We start from the raw sequence: 24,022 nt of genomic DNA, 5'->3' as shown, positions 1-24,022 counted from the left end.
ACAAAACAGAGATAACAATATGTTTTTTTAATCGAAGATTTTAATCTCAGTAACCCAAGATCAATGCTTCAGTTATTTATCTATAGCTTTAGAAATAAATTATCAAAGACAAAGGAAATTTGTGTGATCTCTTTTTGTCATATTTTTAAGTAAAATCCTAAAAATCACTGGCTTATTTTTTGTATACACTTATTCTACTGGATATGGATTAATAAAAAAAAAATTATGCCAAAACAATTTTGTTTTTTTTTTTTTTTAATTTCTTTTGCAAAGCTAAAAGTATTTATTGTAAATAAACCATAAAATATATTTATATATATAACAGCGCTGAACTTTTTGTAGCATCTTTTGGATCGATAATCCGTTCTTTAACTAGGTTAACAAAAAGTAATAGAATTTTTAAAATTGGTCAAGTAGTTTTTAAAATACAATTCTTTCCTTTTCGTAGTATTGATAAACGTAAAGAATTAGTTTTATGCCGAGTAGGACTTATGAAACTACGTAAACATTGAAGATTAGTATTAAAAATTCCATGCAAATGTAATTAATAACAAAGTAATATAGATAAGAATAAATAAATATTAAAGTCCGCCCAACAGATTTTCTTACCGACGGTACGCGACTGAAAGATTTCCACCCGTACCCCTCCCTCTGGCCCCCGTGCGGGCGGGCAACGGGCGCGGGGAGCGCGCGTGGGGGGCGGGGGGCGGGGGGTCCCGGTCGAGGTGGCGGGGCCTTCGCTCCCTGCCCCCGGGCCACCGGGCCAATGGCGCCGCGGCGAGGCCTGGCCCGACCCGGGCTCAGTCGCGACACAGCCGCGACCCTTGACACACGGGTGCGCGCCCGCCGTTTCGCGCGCAGTGACATCAACCGGCACCATCACGCACGGCGCGTTAGTGTACGGCGGGGTCGGCGGTCCGGGGCTCTGCCCGCGTGGCCCCGACCTCCCGCCGCTCGAGCTCGGCTTCCGCGGTCCTTGGCGCGAGGACGAGCTTCTGCCTTCGACTCCTGCCAGCCAGGCCGCGTCCACGCAGAGCGGATCCTCCGCCGCCGATAAGGGCCAGAACGTCGAGTGCGTCGTCTGCGGGGACAAATCCTCGGGCAAGCACTACGGCCAGTTCACGTGCGAGGGTAGGTAGTGAAGTGAAAGTGCGGTGTCAAAGGTCGCGACGTTCGCCGCAGTGATTGCGGGCGGGAATGTAGGTTAGCGGTGCTGGGTTCGCTTCTCGAGATCGTAACGATACGCGACTTATCATTAGTGACCGGTACGGTGCACAGAAATAAGTGACGGTCGAAGTAAACTCAGACAATTTACTAGCAAAAATCCTGATTACGTTGAGTCGATTTACCTATCCTTTATAAAGTTAAGTTAGATTATTTTTGAAGACGTGACGATAATTACGATCGCAAACAAGACCAAGCGATTTAGTATAAATATTGAAACCTAAATAATTTTTAATTGATTATTATCTGGTATATAATACCAGGATCCGTTTAGAAAATTGTATAAATTAAATCGACCTACGCCAATCGATATTTTACATTTTTACGCCAAAAAAATCTCAAAAACACACACACAATGTACAAAAATTTGAGGAATTTCTAACTTTTTTAAACATCTAACTAAATGTTAAATTTGTAAAAAATCGCACATTTCAGTGATTTACAAAATTAAATTAATTTATAATAAAATGAAGTTTAAAACAATGAAAAGTAATTAAGTCCCCTCTAACCTGTGTAAAACATTTTCCCGCGAATTTTCCTCTAATGAGAATGCAATAAGACAAAGTTTTCACAAACTGCCTGTCTTCATAGATAAGGGTCGTCACATTTATGCTAATAAGACTGTTATTGCCATGATACGAAGGGAACTTTGTAATTAATAATAACAAAAGTGAAATTAAAAACTTTCTTGGACAAACTCTGATTTAAATTTAACTTTATAGCATGTATTAGTTTAATTTCCCTGGTAGCGAGAAAAAATAAACTTATATCTTAAAATGAGCAATTCTTGTATATATATATACAAGAATTTCGGAATCTGCTCCAACGATTTTCATAAAATTTAGTATATAGAGGGTTTCGGGGGCGATAAATCGATCTAGCAAGGAATCATTTTTAGAAAATGTCATTTTATTCGTGTTTTATCGATAATCAACTTAAACATAAACTCAACTTTTTCTATCGGTAAGATCGAAAAATATTATTCATATTTCATCATTTTATTAGTAATTCGTACTTAAATATAATTTCCAAAAAACACAATTAAAAAAAAAATACCGAGCAAAGCTCGTTCATCCAGGTTCTATTTTTTTAAGTTGAAAAGTTCATATAACAGCTACAAACAGTTTCTTTGAGACATTTTTATGTGGCGATAGTCTTTGCTGTCATAACCTAACATGCGCCGTGATTGATGAGTTTTTTTATACAATGGTCACTATAATTTTTATAACGTAAGAAAACAATTACATCTTTTAATATTTCTTTTATTTAACTGTGGTAAAATATTTATTATGAAATGTACATTTTTAATTGAAGTGATTTAAAATGTGTTTCGTCCTTTTTTTAAATAGTCAAAGGTTAGACGATGGCACAATTACATGTCACTTTTCGGTAGTTACGAATAATAGTTTATTTAAATAATGAGACTGGAAATTATAAATTAATTAGGTTATTTTATGAACAATCTATAAAATCAGATACCAATACCTTTGTCTAATTTAGGGTATAAAGAAATTCGCATAGCAATAAGCTACATATTTAAAATTTTAATAAAATTAGTTCGTGCTCTGCGCTTTTACCGACGCAAGCGGTATCTCTACCAACATAATATTATAGTTATATTGCCGTTAACGATGACTTAAGTAATCCTTAAGTTTATTAAATCTTTATCTATTAAACAAACAACATAACTCATGTCCGTAACCCAGAGGTTTACGCAGAACTACGGACCTCCATTTGGCACGGTTCTGACACCCCTCTCTCGCTTCTTCTACATTCATACATCTGTGCATACATATTCCTCGGTTTCGGATGTCCGCCCGCCATTATACCGCCCTTGTTAAGTATTTTATCAATTTGGATGGTATAAGCCCTTCTGCAATGGCCCCGACCGAAACTGTCGTTCACTTTCGCGCCATAAATCCGTCGTGTCCAAACCATCTAAGCATACCTTTTTTCTTACACACAATCCATCCATTTCTTAGGTCTGCCTCTACATTTGTTGATATCAACAAATCTTATTACTTTCTTGTTTATTATCTTTTCAATAATAATTACGTGAAGAGTTAAAACAATGCATAGATTTTTCCAAGAGACCAAAGATTAAAAGGAAGATGGTTAATGATTGTCCGCGTCTTATCTTGCCGTGGAATTTACCGTGACATTTATTGTCGTCTCTGTTTTCTTCAAAGTGAATGAAAGGGATAACAATAAATCCATAGTTAGTGTTTCATGTTATTTGGACGTTGATTTAATGATTTATCAGATTTAATCCTGTCCCTGATTACTTTCATGACGATTGTTTGAGAGAATTACATGTAGATAATTTTAATTATAATTTACCTTTATTATGGAAACTGGATAAGATTAAACAATGATGTATATTTATAAATTAACACGTAAATAGAAAGAGCTTGTATCTTTCTATCGGCTTTGCATGTATGGTATGTAAACTAAAGATAAAAGATAAACATCGATGAAGGATTAGAAAAGTAATAGATATGGAAGTTCTTAATGACATTTTCAATTACACCTTGTCGTTATTAACATAGTTTAATGTTAGAATAATCTTACTAATTTAAAAATGCAAAACTTTAGATGATTGGACTTCAGATAGAAACTTTTTATATTACATATCTTCAGAACATCTAAGCGGATCCCACTGAAAGGCATCTATTTTAACAGTGGTAGAGCCCGCTTTAACATCTTCGCACGAATTGGCCCGGCTCGCCCGGTGAAATACCACGACCACACAGAAGACAAGCGTGAAGTGGAAGATATTCCGTGTTTCGTCTGATGAGTGTGCGTCCCGGAGGCCTAATTTAGTCCTCTTTTCCTTCCCACACTTTTTCTTATAAGGAAAAGATGGGAAGTGAAAGTGGACTTTCCGGATGAGAGGATGCATGGAAAGGGAAAATATTTTTACTTTCTGTGCATCCTCTCCTCCGTCGATCAAAGGTACGCAACGCATATGCAATTGCGTATGTCTATGGGCAACGGTCACTTCGCTATATCAGTGATAGAAGAAGGAACTGTCTACTTTTTAAGGGGTTTTTTTTAAATTCCGGACAAAGTAACAGAGTATATAGAACGAAAATACATAATATATATTAATAACTGCCTGTTAAAGATTATGTGGTCAAAGATTTTCGCCTACTCCTGTAGAACTATGCGGTATTTTTTTTATAATGATTTGTCAATCAAATTGCGTTAGGCCGACGGCGTTTAGTCCGTGACCTCGACTGTTCAAAGCTGTGGTTAACCTAACCTTACGTTTTTTACATTCGCCTTGCATTCTATAAATATTTTTGTTTTAAATCGATTAATTTTAGAAACAATGATACTTTTTTTTAGTTTTGAGCTATTGATTAAATTTAATGTAAAGATAATATTTAGTTGGTAACTTTAAATTAAAAGAAAAAAAATGTTGACAGTTTTTGTTTTCAAAGTCTTACGAATCCTCTCATTTCTAGCGTATACGATTGAATACTTTATTTAAAAAAAGAATCATAAAAAAATAACGATATCGACTTCCTTTCAATTTTATTAAAGGAACTAAAAAACAAAACAATGTCGCCAAATATCAAACCAAATCGGCGGCCCAAATTAAAATCATTAATTTAAATTTTTTAAAATTCATCATAAATTCCGGCAATTCGTTCATTTGTTATCAAATGCAATGGCCAGTGGCGCCAAAGAGGTTACGACCTATGTCTCACATCATATTTTAGTAAAAATAACGATATTAGCACAAATGCGAATTAAAAATCTCTATAATATAGAGGCGATTGCTTGGAAATGACAGCTTTTGCTTCGTTCCGATTTAAAAGCTTATTACGTCACATTATTTAACAGATTATGCGTATGAAAAACAAAAAACCCGTGAGTTTCTGAGACGAAAGCCTCCGTTTAAAACATATTGTTATCTCTGTTTTGTCAAAGATAATGACAGGGATAACGATATGTTTTATACAAAGATTTGAGTCTCCAAAACAAACGGTACGGTACACGAATAATTTTGTCTTCCAAATTCCCTTTAAAGCTATTGTACTGAACAGTAATTGATAGTAAAAATTTACCTACACATGTAAAATTTAACTGTGGGTTTCTCAGACCAAAATCTATATATTTATATATAAAAGAAAGTCGTGTTAGTTACACTATTTATAACTCAAGAACGGCTTTACCGATATGGCTGGAAATTGGTGAGGAGGTAGCTTAGAGCCAGGAGACGGACATATACCATTTATTCATTTTTTTTCGATTTTATGCCTTGAAGAGCTGCTTTTTACTTACCTTACTAATATTATAAATGCGAATGTTTAGATGGATGTCATGTAGATGGATGGATGGGTGGGCTACACTAATTAAGTTTTTTTATATATCCACGCGGATGGTGTCGCGGGCGACAGCTAGTCTCTATATAAAACATCAGTCATTATTTTTGACAAAACAAATTTAAATTTCGAACATTTAAAAGTTCAAATTACGATAAGCAAATTTTAAAGCTGCAATATTTATTTCGAAATTCAAAGTATTCTATCTCAACATTTTGCTATCGATTCTTGACACTATTTGCATATAAAACGATCGAATTTTTATTTATTAAATTTTAAATGTTAAATGACAAATATTTACAGTTTTTGACATCATCTTTTTAAAATGTACATTTTCTATTATGACATTTAATTTATAACTGGCCAATATCAATAAAGAGAAAGAAAAATATGAAATCGATTTAATTGTGACACATTCGAATATGATCGAGTAAATACATCCCAAATATAAATTAGTGAGGTGCGATATTTCTTTAAAATGTTCAATCTGATAAACATTTTGAGTCAATCCAATAAACATTTTGAGTGAAGAGTTTTTATTTTGGAATAATATTATATTGGGGACGCGTCGACACGGTTGAAGTGCCATCTATGTCTCATTATAGATAATTAACGGATTTTATTTGTCGATACTTAATCGATGTCGACGGCCTGTAATCGATACATTCGTATGATAATATCCAAAATGGATACAGTTACTGACAAGCGTTTATCTAAGCTTTTCGGTAATGTGCGCAGGTTTTTTTTATTCTTAAAATGTATTTATGCCATCGACTAAGATTACTTTATACGTCAAACTTAATGTAAAAATATATCAACGACAAATACCTAAATTATCAAGACATTAAAAAAAACGAAGAAACAATATTCCCGTTGAAATTATTATAAATCATTGGACTTTTTAAAAATGTGAATTTAAAGTGCATTAAGCCATCAAGTAAGCATATATTAAAGTATTTTTTTAGAATTAATATTCTTAACCGTATGTACATATTTTTATCTCTGTTCTTTACAAAGGGAATAAAAGAGATGGTAAATTTTCGGTACTTCCAGTCAAATCTTTAGGCCTTTAATTCATTTTTATTCTTAGCATGACCTCTGTTTCTACAAGTGTGTGATAATTTACAGCTTTTTAACATTTCTCATTCAAAGCCCATCGCTACAAAAAGCGATACAGATTAGCCGCGAACATAAACTGTTATTTTGATGTCGACAAATCCACTTTATTAAGAGTGGGACCTCCCGCTGGTCGAGGTGTAACCTTGTCGCATTATCGTCTCCTGCTGTCTCGACCGACTCGCACCTGATAACTTACAACTGTTAAAACGACAAGGTTCCCCATTCAAATGCTTTTGACTCAAATGCTCGCCTTTGTAAGCCACATTACGGCAGAAGTTTGACACCTGTAAGTAGTGATGTACTTGATCTTTATCGATTAATGTCTCTTTATAATCGAATGATTTTCTTAATCGATAAGCAATGTCAACGTTATGAAGTTATTTGGCATTATTAAGAATAAAAATACTAATTAAGAATAAATATACTTGGATATGTTCTTTATTTCAACGAAAAAAAAATCAAATTAAATTAAATTGTTTTAACAAAACTATTAATATGTCTAAAATATTGAGATTTTTAAAATAATCGACATTTATGAACTTTCGTTTTAATTTAACAGAAAAAAGTTTTGTTTGTAAAAATTATTCAATTGTTTTAATAAAAGTATAATAATTAATATGTACTTTAATTAGTTACAATCTTTTCGTCTTTAATCGCGCTATCATGTGCTTGATTGGTACGTAAACTCATGGTTCGAATTCCATATAAGTCGACATTCAACCATAGAGCTATCATTGTGTAAATCACGTAGACGAAGGACATAGAAACGTTTAGATTGTCGTCTCACACAATTCGGATTTTAAAAGCAATAACAGGTATGAAGGAAAGCTTCGATAAAATTAAAAATGGGCCGATATTAATTTCCGTTATCGCGCGCCGCACTATCGCCTCACAACCGGTCAGTTTATGGTATGTTTTGTCCGACGATACGGTCGCAGTTAACCCTATCTTTACGACCGACTCTAAACATAAGGGTCTCTCCCAACTTATTTATTTTTATGTCATTCCACTTTTTAAATTGAATTCAGCATTCGGCGCGTGTGTGGCGCACTCGTCCGCATCTAAACCTGTCAATAAAACGACCCTAAGGTCCGAATTACGTTGGCTCTTTAATGAAAATTAGATTCCACTTTAATATATTATTTATGTGAATTAAATAAGAGCTATATAATCTTAATAAAGCACGTTAGTGTGCTGTACGTGTTTTTACGATCATATTCAAAATTTAATGCTTCGAATATTGTAACAGAGACAAGACTGTCACGTCGTAAATCCAACATCTATGGAAACCGTTTTATTTTTTATACTTCTCATTTTGTATATGTAGCCGACTCTATCTTGCCAGTGTTAAAATAAAAAAAAATATTTGATAGTTTATATATAAATCTATAAAGACACACCAGCGATACTTATTTAGATATTATTTGTAAAAAAAAAATGGAATACAGATTATACGAGCGTTAAATAAGTCAAATGTCACATCACTATTCCGTATTATCGGCATTTCGATTCAACCTAACAATTATTAAATTTTAACATGTCATTCACTTACTCTTTTATTATCTCTTTAATATAAAATAAGTATTTACTTCAATAAACAATAATTCTAACCAATTACCGATTTGAAGTCAAAAAATACGATTTATAATTTTTCATTTCTGCTAGTCTTCCAAATTCAAAAATTATTATTAATATACTATTGCACATATATTTCATTGAACATTAATAAATACAAAATTAATAATGAATAAAACTCTATGTGTATGTGTGTACGTTTGTGAGTTCAACACAGGACCTAGATCATTAAGGTCCGATCCGTTGGAATCATTAAAGCGGGTAATTTGTCATTAAACTCATTCTTTTGTACAAGCCTGCCTTAATGAAATGATTAAGGGAAGTTATTGATATTCAGGGCTGTCACAAACTTATTACTTATTTTTTTTAAAGCTCGTTGATAATATAAAAGTTCACGATAAACTTAAGTAATTTGTGCCAACCATTACACATTTATATTATTAAAATTATTTTGTTCCAATTAAAATGGAATAATTAGTTTTTTTAAAAGATATTTTCGAAAAATATTGTTCGATTATCTTTTGTTTTTCGTGTTGTGATGCCTTTATGAGCTTTAGAGCTTAATTTAAAAGGTTTAGGTCGAGTTCAAAGTCTTGTTGCTGGTGAGCTAATGATGTTAAGCCGCATGATTGATTACAACATCATTAATATTCGTTTCAATTGATTCAATTCTAATGCAATCTTGAAACTAATTTCTAACAGTTTAATTCGTGTTATTTTCGTACATTGACTCGGTAACTACTTTATGAGATCACATATTAATATTTTAATGATTTTTTTAAATTATTAATAAATATTTTAATTATAATTTGTATTTTTTTGAAGCAAATAACAAAATACGTGAGTTGGCACGTAGGATATAAGAGTAGTCTACAACACTACGTGTCAACTTAAACGCTAGTTATTTTATTAGGTAATTCACGAGGCAAATTAGTAGTAATGAATCGTTATTTGAAATGACCAATAAAATAATTGCAAACCTTTTAGTACCAAGTTGTACATGACCTTAATTATTTATTGCTTTATCTAGTAAAATTCTACGTTTAACGACGCTGTTACGTTATATTGTAAAGTTAATTTCTACCTATCGCAAAAAAATAAATAAAAAATACAGTTTAAGAATCACGACTATAAATAATTTTATAAAAAAGTCTTGATAGACATGGACGGACAACAAAGATTCTATAATTCTGTTTCCTATGAGGTACGGAACCCTAAAAATATTTAAACATCGCACTTCTGTTTTTCATGGCAGAGACGAAAATGCCAAAAATATTTTTCCGTCTGTAAATTATTACATTTTATTTCGTAATTAATATATCACTTTAGTATAAATGTAAATATTTCTTAATTTATAAATATTTCTAACAATTCTAAAAATAAATACGTAAATAATTTTATCGGCAAATAATAAAAGTCAACCAAAGAGTATAGTAAGTATAGTTTAGAATACCAAAGAGTATAAAGTCGACGTGTCTTTAAGAAAAAAAAATTAAATGAGTTTAAAATTAACCAGCCAGTGTTGCATGCAGGTATCAATTCACGGCCTAGTTACAAATAGCTGTTTGAACGGTCAAATATACCGGATAATGAACATAAGACGCTGCGAATAATCGCTAAATTACTATGCCTTTTATTTCAACAATGTACAGACTTTAAATTACTGACCACAATGTCTACTGTACTAAGCAATACCCATTTTCATCTCCCAAATAACCTCACATTTTCGATGATTTTCTAAGCGTTTTAGATTATTTTAGGGTTTCATACCTCATGGGACAAAAACGGAACCCTTATAGGATCACTTTGTTGTCCGTCCGTCTGTCACGTCCCTTTTATTTATATAGACAAGGTACATTTTACAACTTTTCCATAAAATATCTATAAACCCATAGCGATGATTAACTTAACTTCAAAGACTGTGTGAATAAATTTTTAGATTAGTTGATAAAAAATACTACTTTGAAATGTAGAGACAGCATGACTAACATAACATTAACCATTCCTGTTGCAGTCTCATGTAAATAAGCTCCGATAAAAACTTAAAAACAAAGTTTAGACATACTAAATCTTTTCACAAAAGCAACATTACCAAAGTATCTTTTCTATTCTCGTATCTTTGCGTGTTTGTATACAGTTTGTGTAGAAAGTCTACGCTTGCAGTTCGCGGATACGACATAATCTTTTTAATCCCCTCAGCATTGTTCCGCGACTCAAATCTCTATGTCAATGCACCCGCTATCATCTCGCGACGAATACAATTTGCAAGAGTTGATATTCCCAACGATAGTGGTAATTGGGAGCCAGCGTGGAGCTCTAAAATTAGGTGACCGCAAACGTAGCGTTTCACCCGTCTAATATTAAAATACAATACTTTATTAATACTTTTAAGAGACCTTTAAAATATGTATTTATTTATTTATTTGCACAATTTACCTTTGCCGGCAGTTGTGATATAAAATTGTCTTATAACAAAAACCTTAGACAAATATACTATGCAAAAAAAAAAAATAATGGTTAAATATAACACAATATTCTTAGTAGGTTTAGTTTAGGGTAGTTTGCTTTTTTTTTAAAAAAAATCCTTTTAAATTTAATATATTTAATAAAATTTAATGCATAAAGGATTTAATTGAAATACCAAGTGACCTTTGGCACAAAAGGTCATGTTCAATCAATGTAAAAAGTTTTAAATCGCGTACAATTTTGCCAAATCAAAAATATTTTATTAAATTTCTTTATTGTTGATAATATTTGTAAATTTAGTCTTTCTTATAAAGTAGTTCTTATAAATCTTTAGTTAAAGCTATAAAGTAAGTTTTGAAAAGAAATACGTCTTAAATAAAATTTGTAAAAGTTATAAGCGTGTTTAACGCTTCGTGCGCAGGCAGCCTTAGTAATCTTATCTTTCGTACGGAGCTTCTGCTAACGGTATCGGATGCGGCGGGGAAATATGCCGCATTGTCAGCAGCGAAGGCATTTTCAGTTTCGTGCTCGTTCGAATGCGGATATCTTTGCCACGGACCAGATTTATAGAAATAAACGATATAAACGCTTTGCTAATAATTTTACTCTATTCGAGGAGTAGTATCGGTTTAATATATTGATAAAGGCGTTTAAGTTTTGTCTTAAGACACGCGAAAGCTAACAGATTGCCTCCTATATTTTTTTTAATACGAGTCAATTTCCAAAATTAACAGTTGTAAGGTGACTTAAAGTCTTATGAAAATTCGTTAATTTAAAAATATTTTCTATGAAATCCTACAGTTTTGTTACATCACGTTTAAATGTGTAGAACATTTTGTTTTTCACTTTAAAGTTTTCGCGCTAAAATAAAAAACATTTTATTACGTTCATTTCACAAAACTTAAAGCTTATTTTTATAATATACAACTATATTTAAACGAACTTTGTCGGTATCAACAAGTTTTAAACAATAAAAGTAATGATAAAATTTTGAGGTTATGTCAGACATTTTGTTCTAACATAAAATTCATAAAAATATAGACATCATGCGATGTTACCAGTGTAAAGCTTGTAACTCATAATTATTTTAAATAAAACAACCCATGTAATATTTCATATTGTAAGATTTATTTTAAACTAACTCATTACACAGATGTTATGGCTTACGGACACGCAAGTGTGAACGCCACATTAAATATAAAGGCACTTTCTAATATTTAAACATTTTAATTATAATCCTTGTAAATAGTTGTTAACCATCTTTTTTTTTTAATCACAAGCAACTTGAAACATTATGCCAATATAAAGACAAAACTAGTAGTAAAGTTAAATAGAATTTAAATAATATACAAAGATGAAAATTATATTTATTTTCGTAGCCAAAGATAATTTTAAATTATGTTTATGCATTGTATCACTTCATCATATCTTGCTGGCCATAAATATTATTCATTTTTTAATAATCTGTGGTGACAATTTATTTACATGTGTCAAACGTCTATAATATTTTGCCGCCATAACTCGCGGTATTCACGCGCCAATTATAAACTGTCAACTAATCAAATAACGATTTTGAATCTTATCAACACGTAAATAGATATTAATTTGAATAAAAGTGCATTGCATCTTTACAACATTTTAAATTATTTCCGATTTTAATGTTTACGTATAACATATTCATGAGAGTGGCCATAACTATTTTTTAAATCGTTAACTAGGGTATTTTAACTGTTTTATTTCGTTTCGTTTTCGATACTTCCATACGAATTGTCGAATTAACGATCGAGTAGTCAGTGATATATTGGATTATGGTAATACAATTAAACAGTATTAGAGTAATAACACGCTGACATGGGGTACTATGAACAGTTAGACATATAGTTGGACATTCTAAATTGGCTGTTTTATTATTTTATGAAAGTAATAATATTTATTCTGACGTAAAATGCTTCCTACATTTAACTGTTTAAAGCATATGTTGAAAGATTGTCTCTTTTAATTTGTGTTATAAAAAATATAAAAAATAATTGAGTACGTACCGAACAGAGCTGTCCGTCTATCTGTAAGCTGAACAAAATACGCAATGATTTATAAAATACTTCTTATAAAAATTATTATAATATTGCCCTGTCTAAACATGTCCTACATCTATTACCTTTGTGATCTATCATCATCATCATCAGCTCACAATACGTTCCCACCGAGGGGCTCGAAGCCTGGCCGCGGACGAGAGCGAAAGCGTGCCCGTGGTCCCGTCCCGATGCGTTGGAGGAACAGAGGGGTTTAGTGGGTATGCCTCCACTATGGAGGAAAATCCCACATAACTACCGCGTATGCATATAGCATTCCCCACTGAAAAAAAAGGGGCTCGAAGCCTACCCTAAGTTAAGGGTGATTAGGCCATAGTCAACCACGCTGGCCAAGTGCGGGTTGCTTGACTTCACACATATCTTTAAATTTCTTCTCAGATATGTGCAGTATCGCGATGTTTTTCTTCATTGTAAGAACGTCGGATAAATGTACATAGGTAAATCGGAAATAGAAAAACACATTGGTACATGGCGGGATTCGAACCTAGGACCTGCAGATTGCAAATCAAGTGCTTGACCCCTGAGCCACCGACGCTCTGTCTATTTGTGATCTATCATCTTTCGATTATTATGCTTTAAAACTTGTACATATTTTCTTATCGATATTTCCGTTGTTAAATCGATATTTGTTCAACAGGTTGCAAATCATTTTTCAAGAGATCAGTCCGACGAAACCTGACATACTCCTGTCGGGGCAATAGGAACTGTCCTATCGATCAACACCACAGGAACCAATGCCAGTACTGCAGACTCAGAAAATGTCTCAAAATGGGCATGAGGAGAGAAGGTGAGTCGATTTATTATATCGATTTAAAATCGATTCGATTAAAAGAAAATTTTACTAACCAGTATTTTGTTTTTTACTAACATGCCTATATTGAGACATTTGATTATGTTAATAAAGTTTTCTTTTTTTTTGTCCTCCGGTACATAGTTATATCCTGTAAGTACTATGTTATATAAGTTTTCTATTTACTTATGTATGTTTTCCTAGTTACTTCTGCTTATTACATCTGTATGCTAATGTGTGTTTGTGTGTGTATCTTGAAAATAATTAACATTTTAATTTACTGTAAATAATCTCAATAATAATGTACCAATCGGAATGTCCTAAACATAATTTAGGCATACTTTAGTAAACAAAAATCCTAGAATGTCTTAAATCAAACATGAAACATTCTAACCCTATACTACGATGATAATACGAGTACATGTCGTTATCTCTGTTAAAAATAAAAATATACTAACTGTACCCCGCGCCTCCGTCCGTGCTGAATTAAAAAACTTAATAAGTAGCCTATGTATTCATCCAGACTTTATTCTATATGTATGCCAAATTTCATCAAATTCCGTGGAGCTGTTCCGGAGATACCTTCAAACAAACAAACATCCATCCATTCATCTAAACATTTATAATATTAGTAGGATTTTGGTTTAAATATTTCCGTAATGTAAACTATTAAATAACATAGCTATTTTCTTAACATAATTTGAATTCTCTCAGTTGCGTTTAATTTAATAATATCTTATTATTAACAAAAACAAAGTTTAAATTGCTTGTGAATTGTCGCGATGGTAATTAGTGAATTCCATTAATCTTGGCGGGTCATTAGTTGGACATCCGCCCAAGGGCTTATTTTAAATAACTGACGATCAGTTATGTGCTGTAATAGGTTATTATGAAGGAATTAATATAGATGGTTATTGTTTTAAAGACAGATTTGATTAATGGTTTGAATAAAGCGCAAGTAAAGTCATTCTGTGCAGTAAATACTGGTTAAATACAATGTAAATTTATAAAAACTATTAATTAGATAGCAGTTATGATGGTGACATTGATCGGAAGGCGAATAGACATTGTATATTATATAGCTGTCGCCCGCGACTCCGTTTAGGGATTACTAAATAGTAGTCGATTGTCAGAACTACTGAATATGCTTGTATCATTTCATTAAAATCGGTTAAGTCGTTTTTGAGAAGTATGGTAACATTGTGACGTGAGAATTTTGTATAAAAGTATAAAAAAAAAAATAACAACTGATCTTTATTTGTGTTTGAATTAATATTTTTAAAATAGTATAATATCCTTGTCTAAAATGATAGTAATGTCTGGAATATATCAATAAAATCTACAAACAAAACATAATTTTTTTCTGAATAAACATACAATAACATATCAACTAAGCTCAACTAAGTGCTAGTTTAGTATTTCTTAATTCTCTTCCTTTTGGTCACTTAAGTCATTAAACACGAGACCTTCCAAATACTTGATTTTATGTCAAGGTTCTTGTTGTAGTGACTTTGAGCCTCTCAAATAGCTTCATGGAAAATGTCAACCAGTGTACCCACACGTTTACAACCGTGATGTTTTATTAGTACTATATAAAATGAGTATAAAGAGTCTTGTAATTTTTTATGTTACTTTATTTTACATTCTTGATGACAGTGTTTTACATCCCTCTATAAAAGTGCAACTTAGGAAATAAATTTATGCCATAGTTTTATTTACGTAAATTACGTTAATCAATTTTACTTAAAAATAAAAATTAAACACAAATACTAACAGTTTACAAAATCTTTGTAAAAAAACTTAACTTAAAATCTGTAACTTAAATCTGAATTTACAATTAAAGTAGAATACCAAATAACTTAAGTAAAGCGTAATATGCTTCTTTCGACTGTATCTAAACTTTTTTTAATATGTAATTATCAATTTGTTACAAGTAACTATTTCTTCTTATATTATCATATTTCATTCTTTGACAACCTTACTGTGGGTTTCTAAGACCAAAATCTCCGTTTAAAACAGTCTTTCCCAAAGTGGGCGATAACGCCCCCTTGTGGGCGCTGCAGGTCTCAAGTTGCGGGTTATAGTAAAAGTTTCGTTTAGAATTCTCCGTTAATATACATATATAGGTCCCAATAATTCATTAATTTAATTTGAAGTTATAGTGGTTTTTAAATATGTGAAAATATGGGGGCGCTAAAAAATTCTCAAAGTGGGCAGTAGACAAAATTTGGGAAACACTGGTTTAAAACATATAACTGTTTTGTCAAACATCATGACGAGGATAGCGATATATTTATACAGAGATTTTGCTACAAACCAAAGGTTAGACAACTTATAATTTGACAAACATTTTAAAGAAATTCAAAAAAAAAAAGGTAAGACAAACAGTAATTTAGAAACAGGTGTGATATTGTGGTAATGGTTGATACGTCCAAGCCATTAGACGGGGTAAAGGTTGTGTATATCGCCCGCTGCGTCCCACGATTATCTCTGCTTTTGTACACCTGTCAAGAATTACCTTAGTGTTATACTAGCTGTCGTCCGCGACTCCGTCTACGTGGGATTGAAAAATAGATAGCCGATTCTTAGATCTACTGAATTTCTCTTTCTCTCTCTCTCGAGATTGCATCCCACAAGGTGGTGGGGTCAGCTTTCCCAATCCTACTACTGAATATTAATATGAAATTCATAAAAATCGTTCAAGCCGTTTCGTAGGAGTATGGAAATAAGAGAAAATTTTCGTAAGGGACCTACGAAAAGGATATGGGTAGAGAACGTAATTCTCTCTTTTGGGATTTACTAAATAATCCATAAGTTATATTGATATTTATTTTATAATTTGTTATCACGCAAATGCGCTCTAAAAGTTAATATGCGGAAAATATCTTAATTTAAATTAGTAAAAATTATATAAATCCATAAAATTTTATGTGTATTAATTATAAAAAAAATGTTTAAGTTCAAGAGCTACAATTAAAGGAATAATTTTTTAAAATTAAACAATTTAAAAAGCCAAAATATATTTCTTTAAAATCTCTAATAATCGTGTGATATCTGAACAACGTTAGTTGGTGCAAAACATTAACAATGACCCGAACATAATAGATAAAGCAGCGGAAAGGACAAGGTAACCCATTGCTCTCAATTCAACCCTTAAGCACCCCATTACACGACCCCGACACATCTCCTAACAAACGATTTGTTTGATGTCAACAAACAAAAGAAAGGTGAAATCATATCGTGCTTCTGACACCTTTTGAGATTAACCAGTAATAGAAAGGAGGAAAAAACCTCTTTTGTCCTTAATCGTCTTACGAGAACTGGATATTTTTTATCTGTGCTGTATTATAGAAGGTGTTGCATTAAACGTTTTAAGTTCAAAAGGTCCATTGATATGCGTTTGAGATGTTACCGATAGTTTTTTTTTCTTGTTTCACGATGTTTATTTTGGTACAACCCTAAATAGTGGACTCAAGTGGTCAGTTTCATTCTGTCTTTTGTAGCAAAATAAAAGTTGTTTTTTCTTGGTTTTTTATTGCATAACATATGAAAAATTTTCTTAAATAAAAGACCTGTTTTTACTTTCAGACAAGTTAATTCAAACGACTAACTGTTATGTTACTCGGAAATTTTTAGCTAACTAAAAGTCTAGAGTACAATTTTACAAATCGGTACTATTCAACATTTGTTTTAACTTAGGTCACTTCCAACTTAACAATATTAAATTTATCATCATAAATTATCATCATGTATATTTTTATGCAACATTATATTTTAGACGGTTAATATAATTAATATTAAAAAAATATTCAGTTACAAATCAAGCAATGTATACTCAATTGATTAATTAAGCACATTAAGGAACCAGTATATTTAATAATTGAATAAAAAATATGTCTAAACAAAAGGTTTGGGGAACGTCACTTGTACAACAATGGCGGCGATAGCTTTTGTTCTCGGCCATCAATCACTCTTTTGTTTGTCAGTATCTTAATAACTTTTATACTGGACCGGTCATTTAGAAATATTTTACGTGCTTTATGACAACACATAGACAATTATAAGAAGGCATCTGAGGTTCCTCTGGCGTTACGGATGTCCATGGGCGTCGGATCAAATAATTTTAGGCGATACATTGCTCGTTTTCCCCGTCTTCTATAAAAAAATGGTGTTCTAGTTAGTTAAAAATTAATTTAAAAAAATGCACTACGATAAAAAATACTGACGAATTGATAAACTCCTTTTGAAGTCGACTTAAAAAAAAACATGAAACTAACATAGAAATATCACTACAGTCATACTAAATGTACAATTATATTTAAAGTGTCAGATCGACACTTAGCGGCTGCTAAGTGATCAAATAACGAACTTGAGTACGACAGTAACTAATAAAACTAATTTCTTACTCTACGAAAAACAATATACAAAATTTTTCATTTTACCAAATTCTTCACAGATACAAAAGACTTCAACGGTAGTGTATAGGAAATTGATCAAAATAATAATAACCTCAAACTAAAGGGCTTAACTAATAGCAAACCGTGTACAATATGTAAGAGCTGTCAAAATCGTCATCGTAGTTCCCAGGGGCGCAAATTACTACAATGTTTGCATCACACATTATTCGTAACAATGAGAGCTTCGCGCACGCCTTTGCGGCAAAGGGCACGTCAAAGGAATTCGCGTTGAATTCTGAGCAGGGTGTATCTTCCAGGTGCGATCATTGTTGACCAACTGACCATACGCCGTAGGGTATGTTTGGGTCAGCACAACATTGTTACACCGTGAGAAATGCAACGTAATTTTGTGGATATACCGGACACCACTTGAATTGACGTCTACTTTTGTTATAAGAGTAATCAAGCGTACGCGTGATAGTGAAATAAAATCTCTATTTTTACTAATTGAAGTTAGTCCATCATAAGATCTCGGTTTCGGATGAAAGATTGCATGAAGCTGAAATACATACGTATACTATAATGGATTTGTGGTGTGACAAGAAATGATAGTTAAGAATGTGTATATTAGAGGAAGTTTTAAATTAGCGTCAGTGATCGAGAAATTGAGAAGCAAAAGGTTAACGTGGTTTGGACACAAGCGGAGGGATAAATAAAATAAAAAAAAAAAGTAATGAGACTGAATGTGGATGGCTACGAAGGTAGCGAAAGACCAAAGAAAGTATGGATACATTGTGTGAAAGAGGATATGCGTAAGAAGGAAGTTGATTCAGATATGACGGCTGATAGAGATGTATGAAGGATAAGGGTAGGTTGATGATGATTTTCACTGACTGCAGCACTTAGAATTTAATTGGTCACTAAGGGAGTCCCACCAATAGACATGAGTATGCGGTCGATCACCGAATGTAGTTCTAGGATTACGCGGTACAATCGCGTCGACAATCAGCGGTACAGTCACAGTTAAAACAGCTCCGTGAACACGATACACCGTCACTTACCAGATATTATCGTTTCCACTGAGTATATAACTGTGATGTCTACGGGCCTCGGAGTTTAATGGTCGAAATTCTGGGAAAAACAGAGCCGACCATCGTAAAGATACAATCGTACACACATAAAGACACACATTCCCACGATATAAGTTGCGAAAAAAAACTTGTGTAAATTTACCCCAACATACCCTTTGCCGGACATCGGTCAGTGAAAACATTAATTATAAAATAGACAACAAATCGACCCGGTTTTGCCGACGTTAAGCTAATTATATTTCTGCACGTTTTGTATTCATTTGCATATGAATTGGGGAAGGGCGTAATAGAAAGGAAGGCAGGTAATAAACAAATATGGTCGCTCCACTCAATAGTAAGAAACTTGATAGTTTTACATAACAACTATTAGAGAAGACAACAATTAACTGTATTAAATATCAAAAATAAAACTGCGGTTTTGTTCGATAACAAATTTTAAAGAAATAAAAAAAACGCATGAATTTAACTTAGTTCTTTTGGCTCAGCTCGTTTGCCTCTATCTTTTATAAAAACAAATTCAAGTTCAATTGCATACAAAAACATGTCATATCTTTCATTTGCTTTAAAGAAATAGAGATAGGATAGTATTTTATATTGATGATATCAGTGGAAACGTACTTTAAAACTGTTATATTATAAAAAAGGAAGTAGCAAACAAGCGTGAGATATCCAGCGCTATCAATCAAGCTGTGATTTATATCCAGTAAGATGATGTATGAACCCGCTCTGAGCCCGTCCTACCAATCCCTTAATTAACTTTTTTTTACATCAAATTCTGACAGACGCCTTCATTTTGAATATTAACAAAGATATTAACTACCGTATTAACAAACTACATTAATTAATTGCAAATAATAAGGCGTTTCATGTTTAGATCTGCTTAGACTTGCTTACAGTTAAGTCGAAAACACACCTCAATAGTTGAATTTTAAAGTTAACCGGGCGTTTCAACAGATGACATTCTCTACAAACTATCACTTATCTACTTTTTATCAGAGACTTGCTATAGCCGGTGACACCGTCCGTGGGGAATTAAAAAACTATAATAGCCTATGTATTATGTGTTCTTCCAGACTATGTTTTACATCTATGTCAAATTACAGAGAGATCCATGCATTCGTTCTAGAGGTTACATACATCTAAATATTAGTATTTACAACCATTTACATTTATTTATCATATTTTCAATATAGTAAATTTCATATCCAAAAAAAATATATACAAAACATATATTAAAAACAGAACACCACCGGCTGCGGAATCCCATGAATCAAACAACCAGTGGTCAGGGCTGCAGAGACAGGAACCTTCTCACGATGCGCGCGGTTTCTAGGATACCTTTTGTATCGGGCCCTTAATCCAACTGTGTAGCGAGAGCTTCTTGATATGTTGGTCGAAGCTCTTCGCTATCAGTCCATTTACCGATACGACTATCGGAATAATGGTAGTCGATTTCATACGCCACATGGCGGTAACCTCGTGAGCCAAATCTCGGTATTTTAACACTTTTTCCTTTTCAGCTTTCACGAGATTCTCGTCATGTGGAATAGTGACATCGACTAACATTACACAACTCTCAGACCGGTCTATTATTATACTATATCGGGCCTATTGGCAGCAATAGTCCTACCCGTAATGAAAGATCGATCCCAGTAGAGCGTGATATCGCTATTTTCCAGAACGGGTGAAGGTTGGTACTGGTGATACGGTACCTCAGCATCCACAAAGGCATATTTAAGGGCAAGTTGGCCTTGGCGTATATTGGCATTTATAATATTAGTAAGATATTAATAAGATAACAATTAGACATATTTTTATTTTATAACGTAAACACTTTAACTTTGAAAACACACGATTATTAATCAAAAGTTAAAAAGCTCGATAAATATTTAAATAACTAACACTGACCGAAAACAGACATCGGAAAAAATTAAAAAACTAATAAATTGTTATAATTTAGACATGAAAGGCAACAAAATAGTGGAATCCGAATCAATGAAACTTGTTTTATAAGAATTTCACACTTCGGTATGCGGAATATCATCAATAAATAACAATCTTATACAATCATAGAAAACATTTCATCTGTTTATTAAATTAAAGTGTTAGCATATTATTTGCCTACATTTACATAAATATAATCGAACTGAGCGTCGGTGGCTCAGGAGTCAAACACTTGACATGCAATCTGCAGGTCCTGGATTCGAATCCCGTCATGTACCAATGTGTTTTTCGATTTCCGATTTACATATATACATTTATCCGACGGTCTTACGGTGAAGGAAAACATCGTGATGTTGCACATATCTGAGAAGAAATCCAAAGATATGTGTGAAGTCAACCGACGCGCACTTGCCTAGCGTGGTTGACTATGGCCTAATCACCCTTAACTTAGTGTAGGCTCCGAGCCTCTCGGTGGGGACGTATAGTGAGCTGATGATGATGAATCGACCTGTATAAAATTACGTCTTAAATAATTTAATCGACATCAAGAAAATATTGACTTATGGAGATTAACATTTTTATAATATACAAATGTAACATGGTTCTAATTGGGTTGTTTAGAAAGGATTTATTTAAATACTAGCTGTCGCCCGCAACTACGTCTTAATAAATAAACTATGTGTTCTGCCAGACTATGTTCTACTTTGTCAAATTTCTTCAAGATCAGTTAAGCTGTTCCGGAGATATCTTTTAACAAACCTCCATCCATCTATGTATGTAAACCTTTGCATTTATAATATTAGTAAGATATACTAAGTAGAATATTCGAAGCAAAAAGAATGCCTCAATTCAATGAAAAATAATCATCTATCATAGGTATAAAATAACGTTAGCACTATCAAATCTACTGATAGGTTTCTGATGTCCTTCAAATATATACAACCTCTTTTTTGTTATTATGAGTTTTTACTTTACTTCGAATCATAAACGCAATCATTACACAAATCAAAAAGTTCAATCCGTATCATTATCGCGAGTCGAGATAAATTCTAAAGGTTCATCATTCAAACGCACTATATAGCACGTCAAAATACTCGCCTACAGGGGGTTCGTTCGATTGCCAGCACACGAGGCGGGAATCGAAGCCGGACCCCTGGAGAGCCGCTGCGCGCCTAACGAACTATGGCCGTGATTTATGCGCGCGCGCACCATTACCTTACCGATTCTAATTCGTTTATGACGTGTGATGGTGTTCCGAGAAATATTGCTGTGTTATTTTTAGTGTTATCTTAACTATTAAAATATAGGATTACATTATACGAAGTGACGATATGTAGACATTTCTAAAGAGTGTTAAGTACTGTTAGGAAGAAAATCCGACACTGTGCCGGTGTACTGGCACAACACTAGCCTTACTAAAATGTAACTTAATTAAGAGAGTAAGATTTTTAATACCATGCAAAAGAAGTCGCTGGCGACAAGTATAATATAAAAGAAGAGTTTGAGATAATTTAAATAGCAAAAATTAAAGTTCGATTTAATATAAGGGAACATACCCACACTACGTGTCCTATTTTTAGTTTTTTCGACCCCTCCCTCCACTTGGTGATCACTCGTAGAACATGCCAAGACCCCTTTAGTTAAATTCATAATTATGATTTTTAATCATTTCACAAACATGAAAAGAAAATTGGCTCATACTCATCTTTATTGCATAAGACTGCATGCATACTTAAATTACTAGTGAATTATATATTATGATAAATAACATCTAAGGACTACGTGACAAAAACCTGAGCCACCCCCCCTCTCCTGTGACTGCCCGTACTATTTTAAGGACCCCCCCCCAAACGTGTCACGTAGTATGGGTACGTTCCCTAAACTCACTCTATAACTTCTAAACGCGGTTTATATTTCAAAGAAATTCCTTACAAGTGAAACTTTCTCACAGCGGAGCAAAGTTAGTCTATCGTACTAAGTTTGTATATACGTATATTAAATACTATACTAAGTTACTAGTTCTTACAAACCTGTTTGGTCTTGCCCTCTGTACCGTACCTTTATAATATCCGAAGACGCGTTTAGAGATTGGTCGTTTTTTTCGTTAACAAAGCGTTATTTGTCTACACGTTATTCAAGTAGTTGATCTAGCCTAAACGTCGGTGGCTCGGGGGTCAAGCAATTGACTTGATCAGCAGGTCCTGGGTTCGAATCCCGCTATATACCAAAGTGTTTTTCGATTTACATATGTACATCTATCCGACGTTCTTACGGTGAAGGAGAACATCCTGATGCAACCTGCACATATCTCAGAAGAAATTCAAAGATATGTGCGAAGTCAACCAATCCGCACTTGGCCAGCGTTCCAAGCCCTCTAGGGGACGACTAGTGAGCTGATGATGAATTTGTCTTTTAGTTGATTGTCTTGTTTAAAGGTGGTCATCACGTTTAATAAATAAAAGCGGTTGTCAGGAAAATTATGAATATCAGTGACTTCTATATTTATTTGATTCAACTCTACGTTTTTAACTAGTTAAAAACGGTTATCAGTTGATACGTTGATTGATAAAGTAAACTAGAGAACATTCAACTAGTTGAATGTTCTCTAGTTCACTCCGACTGTCTAATTTAAATGGAACTTGAAACACGCAATGCTTAAGCATTAACGGGAGTTTGTTTAAATTTACGATACATTTATTGACGAAGAGTGACTTTTTAAATACATTAAAATACATTTTCAGATCAATAGCCGATCAATATCGCATTAAGTGCAATAAAAATCGAAATTTATTAACGTATAATGAAACAAAACACGATATATCGATCGAACCTCCAACGACGAATACTAATTTACTATTCTAACTTGATGATGGCTCAATAAAATATCAACCGTTTCTATTCCTGAAATATACAAAAATATTATTGTTTCAGTTTTTTTTTAGAAAATTGAAAGAGAACACAACATGTTTACGATTCTATCGATTGGCAAAAC

The 24,022-nt window shown here is 33.0% G+C and overlaps 1 protein-coding gene across 1 annotated transcript in view; it reads left to right on the top strand.

Moving 5' to 3' along the window:
• svp (COUP transcription factor 2) overlaps window positions 1–24,022 on the top strand; it is a 77,803-nt gene that overhangs the window by 793 nt on the left and 52,988 nt on the right. Inside the window, exons 2-3 of the mRNA XM_013314212.1 lie at window positions 630–1,131; window positions 13,446–13,595. Of these exons, the coding sequence (XP_013169666.1) occupies window positions 630–1,131; window positions 13,446–13,595 (652 nt within the window). The remainder of the gene's footprint in view (window positions 1–629; window positions 1,132–13,445; window positions 13,596–24,022) is intronic.

This window comes from Papilio xuthus, unplaced genomic scaffold, assembly GCF_000836235.2.
Source record: "Papilio xuthus unplaced genomic scaffold, Pxut_1.1 DF827461.1, whole genome shotgun sequence".
Taxonomy (NCBI): domain Eukaryota; kingdom Metazoa; phylum Arthropoda; class Insecta; order Lepidoptera; family Papilionidae; genus Papilio; species Papilio xuthus.
The sequence above is the reverse complement of the archived record's forward strand: the minus strand, read 5'-3'. Positions and strand labels throughout refer to the sequence as shown.